The following is a 4,671-nucleotide window of genomic DNA, read 5'->3' as shown; positions in this document are numbered from 1 at the left end:
TTTCCTGAGCGGTAGCGGGCGCTGCTGTCCCGCTTCCAGTCCCTTCTCCGCTCGCGCAAGGAATGTGCTTGCGTTGCGCAGGAAACCGCTAGTTTCTCAAGACTTTCAAATGCGGTGGCTGCACTGTGAACCATATTAAAGTTACAATTTAGTAGAAGGCCACCAGAAGAACATTTAAAAACATAGCTTTATAAAAATCTTTCCCAGCAGCCACTTGGAGTATTTTTTTTTTCTTTGTGGAGCGGGGTCGTTTATCGTTTATCTGAGGACTTGGGTTTTATATTTCACTCAGCTACCGTTGAATACAATTTAGTAGAAGGCCACCAGAAGAACATTTAAAAACATAGCTTTATAAAAATCTTTCCCAGCAGCCACTTGGAGTATTTTTTTTTTCTTTGTGGAGCGGGGTCGTTTATCTGAGGACTTGGGTTTTATATTTCACTCAGCTACCGTTGACTTTTGTCACACTGTTGTGTCAGTATAAAAACCTACTTTACAAGTCTTTTTTTCGTCAGAAAAGAGGATTACGCTTTGAAGATGTCCGTGGCGGGCTTAAAGAAACAGTTTTACAAAGCTAGCCAGGTTTGCGAGTTACTTTTTTTCCTGTTGTTTTCTTCCATTGAACCGCAATGCTGTGCCAATTAGCTTAGCCTGCTAACGCTGCGCTAAACTTCAGTCCGCTATTCTGCTCTTTAAAACTATTTTGTGTGTTTTTCTTCTATCTGTATTTAACTCTTTCAGAATATTTACGATGATAAACCGTGCTGTTGTTTAACTGTCATATCCCTGTAGAGTTATAAACTGCTTGCTTTATGTATTTAATGTCGGTCTTGTTCTAACTTGCAGTCATTGCAACATTTAATATTTTGACAGCTTTCACTGGTCATAGATAGTACGCGTCACTTTTTTGGGTGCGTTCACACCTAATTGTAGGTTACAATGTGTTATAAATATGCATAAGAGTGTCTGTTTTCTTTTAGCTTGGTATTGCAATACAGCGCCCACGTCCTTACTATATCACTTCATTTGCCACGTTTACTGCAGTAAAATGAACGAGCATATGCTCATGATCTACTCGTGAATTAGGGTTGTTTTAAAATATAAGCATACTGTATATATATATATGAAAATTCTGCATACAAAGAATATACTGCAGCAGTAAGTTTACCGGAGATTACCGCAGTTTCCTTCAATGCATCTGTTGGACAAACACGTTTTGTTTGTGTCTCTTGTTTCTATGGTTCACACTTTATGCTGGCAATATGTAGTTGAAAAATGTGGCTTACAGCACTGGCTTTCGTTTTCAAAATGAGCAAAAGTCAGTCATGTAACTTTGGTTAAAGAAACCTTATTATTTACACAATGGCCAGAATATGAATATGAAATACAGGGAATATGAAAATTCCTACCAGGATGAAAATAAAAAGCTGTAATTTATCTTTGCTCAGTGAGGAATTTAAAGTTCAAATACTATTACACCAATCTCTGTAATTTTGTCCAAAGGATTGAGGCAAAGCAACTAATACCACAAAACATCACAGAATTGATCACTGGCGTTTCTGAAATAATGAGATCTTACAAAAGACTAACAGGATAGAAATTGAAAACACAGAAAACAAAAACTATGAAATTAGTTGCAAGAACACATTTTGATTAATACTTTGATTATAGCGAGAAAAGAATGGAGAAACACCTGAAATATTTTAAATACATTTTTTTTCATGTTAAACGTTAGTATGCTCTTGATCAAAGTAGTGAAATTATTTAAAGTTTGCTTCTATTTTCATGTAATTGTCATATTATGGTAAAAGAAAATTGACTAATGTGGTTTACAATTGTGAGTTTATTATATTAAGCAATATATTTAATACATCTGATGGGAGCATGAAAGTGTACTGCATAACAGCAATAACTCAGTATCAGCAGATCTTTGGAGAAAGAGCTTTTTTGGCTAGTTATATCTAAACAAAATTATATCCATCTAGTTTAGTTGAATATTGTCATATTAACATGGTAAAAGTGAAACAGAATGATGCATGTTTGTGGGCTCGCAGCAGGCAATGTGTTGGCTTAAAATGTGCCAAAAGTCTCACTTTGACCTGTGAAGACAATCAAATGTGTTGTCATGAAAACCTCTCGCTGATTTTGGCTGCTCTTGCGTTGTTGTGGTGGTGTTGTGAGAAGGTTCTTTGTCAATGGTTTATGGTGTAATTAACTCAAGACTTAAAGTGTTTTTTGTCAATTTGTTAGTTTCTCGTTGCCAGTGGTAGTGTTTTCCAAAGGGCACATGAGCACAGATGTAGGGGAAGCAGCACATCTCTGTCCCTGTTCGCTGATCTCAGCAGGAAGGGACAATCTGTTGCCCAGTTTCCTGTTAGGAACATACTCAGATCCCCAGTGGGGGGTTTACACGAGCGGGAGAGTACAGCAGGGCAAAGGAAAATGGCCAACGTTTGGGCCTGAGAGGCGGAGTATGAATCATGCAACACTAAGTGGGGTTGCTTGCTGTGCTCTCTCCTGCTCTGCCTGGCTCTTTTTATTGGACTGCAGTGCTGCAGCAAACTCATGACAGCATTCCACAGTAATCAATACTTAACACAGGCCGGACACCCTGCCAAAAGACAAACTCTGACACCAGTCACACCTTCAGTCCAGCCTTCCTCTCAGTGTGCTGTCCGGAGAACTGTTTGAGATACTGTGTGGTTGCCTTTTTAATGTACCAATCGTTTACATGTAGCGCGTCAATTCTCTCTCTCCCTCTCTCTCTGTGTGTGTGTGAAACAACGCGACGGCGAGTTGTGCGCCTTCACACCAGAGTTTACGGTACGTTAAATACAGGTGCGTTGCACATCCTTTCAGATGAACTGAAAAACAGCACAGATCGCTTGACGGAGAGAGAAACTCTGAAGCGCTCAGTCAGAGAGGGTTCGGCGAGAGAAAATATATCTGAGCTAAACTTATACTTAGCCTCCAACTCACACACTGGCGAGTAAAATCTGAGAATTTATTAGCAATTGGCTAATATTAGACATCATTTAGTCGCCCAGAGTGAAGATTTAGTCGCATATGCGAGTGATTTACTCGCAATGTACAGGGTTGTGAAAACACCAGGGAATGTTTTTCAGTTAGCTTTTTTTCTGAGCAGAAACAGTGCTTTTATGCTCTGGCATTCTCCAGCCTTGTTTGCAAATGGTAATTGTTAGAACAATATAAAATCGTACGAATTAGAATGACTGACATGTGATAGATAACACATTTTACCACAGCATAGCCTTTGTGGTATAGAGTCTGGCGTGCTTGCTGCAGTGAGTGCTGCACAGGGACAGGGTTCTAAAAGGCTTAACTTGGCTAATATATGAAAATTACCTGTAGGAAATCTACTGCCAAAAGAACAAAGCTGTAATCCATGGATAAATGTTGTGTGTGGATAAGTGTTTTCTTCCCCATAGTCTATTAAAGTGACTGTGAAATTATATATATATATTTAATTTTTTTATATTTATAAAAAAAAAAATTGTAATGGATAGTTCACCCAAAAAATTAATTAATTAAAAAAAAAAAAAAAAAACTGAAAATTGACTCACCCTGAGGCCATCAAAAAGGTATATGAGTTTGTTTTTTCTTTGTGCCATCAGAATGTGAGTTCAAACAGCTGATAAAAATATAACAGTAATTCACATGACTCCAGTCCATCAATTAATGAATTAAAGTGAAAAGCTTCATCATTAAGATGTTTTAAACTTCAAACCGTTGCTTCTGGCTAAAATACGAGTACTCTATCCATAATATTGCTTTCTCCAGGGAAGAAGCTACCTTGTCTGAATCAGGAGAGAAGTATGCAAATCAAGTACCAGTTATAAATAAATATGTTGGTGGATTTTGATGTGACAGGACAACAAGGGGAGGAAGTGTTATTGTAGATTACAGCTTAATGTAAAAAGTTGCTCTTTACATTTTGATTTTGGGCTCTTCTGTCTGCTGTAGACACTGTTATCAATATTTTTATGACAAATTTCTACTGACAAAAAACTTAATAGCATGAGATATTTAATTGGTTATGTTGTCGTTGTTTTGAAAGTGGATACACTCATTGAGTCTGTATTTGGAAATTGGAAAGTGGACTGCTCCTGTAAACTGAAGTTCATCCATCTAACTCTGGCTGACTGCAGTCAGTGGGGTGGTGCCAACCTAAAAAGTAATTTCTGCACCACTGCAGTGCAGTGAACTGCTTTTGTGAATGCTCCCTCTGTCTTCCACTGGTTAGACAAACAGATGCCATTGGTTGCTCCATTGTTGCTGTGTTAGGCTTGTTGGGATGCTACAACAACCAGCAGTGTTTTAATTGCGCCACATTGTTTACACTCCTAGAAATCATCCTACGAATGCCTTCTAGTAGGCATGGGCCGATTACCGGTTTCAAGGTATACCGCGATTTGAAAATTTCACGGTTTCAAAACCACTAATATTTTCCGTTATACCGTTCCTGCGGTGTGTGCTGTTTTTCATGTCTCCTCAAAGACTGAACATGTAAGAATCCCTTCAGGTTGAGTGCAGTGTAGAGAGTAACAGGACCCTCCTCCTCCTGTTGGTGCGAGCAAGCGGTCAGTCACGTGTGTGTTTGACGGCCGAACTTAAGGAGCTGCCCCTGGAACTTACGCGATCGGCAACCGG

At 38.8% G+C, this 4,671-nt stretch overlaps 1 protein-coding gene across 2 annotated transcripts in view; it reads left to right on the top strand.

Moving 5' to 3' along the window:
- Positions 1 to 321: 321 nt before the first annotated feature.
- LOC107750655 (endophilin-A2-like) overlaps positions 322 to 4,671 on the top strand; it is a 19,349-nt gene continuing 14,999 nt past the window's right edge. For both annotated transcript variants that reach the window (XM_016566152.1, XM_016566162.1), the window contains exon 1: positions 322 to 582. In XM_016566152.1, the coding sequence (XP_016421638.1) occupies positions 538 to 582 (45 nt within the window). In that variant the 5' untranslated portion in view covers positions 322 to 537. The remainder of the gene's footprint in view (positions 583 to 4,671) is intronic.

This window comes from Sinocyclocheilus rhinocerous, unplaced genomic scaffold (assembly GCF_001515625.1).
Source record: "Sinocyclocheilus rhinocerous isolate Xijiao unplaced genomic scaffold, SAMN03320098_v1.1 scaffold2267, whole genome shotgun sequence".
NCBI lineage: Eukaryota > Metazoa > Chordata > Actinopteri > Cypriniformes > Cyprinidae > Sinocyclocheilus > Sinocyclocheilus rhinocerous.
The sequence above is the reverse complement of the archived record's forward strand: the minus strand, read 5'-3'. Positions and strand labels throughout refer to the sequence as shown.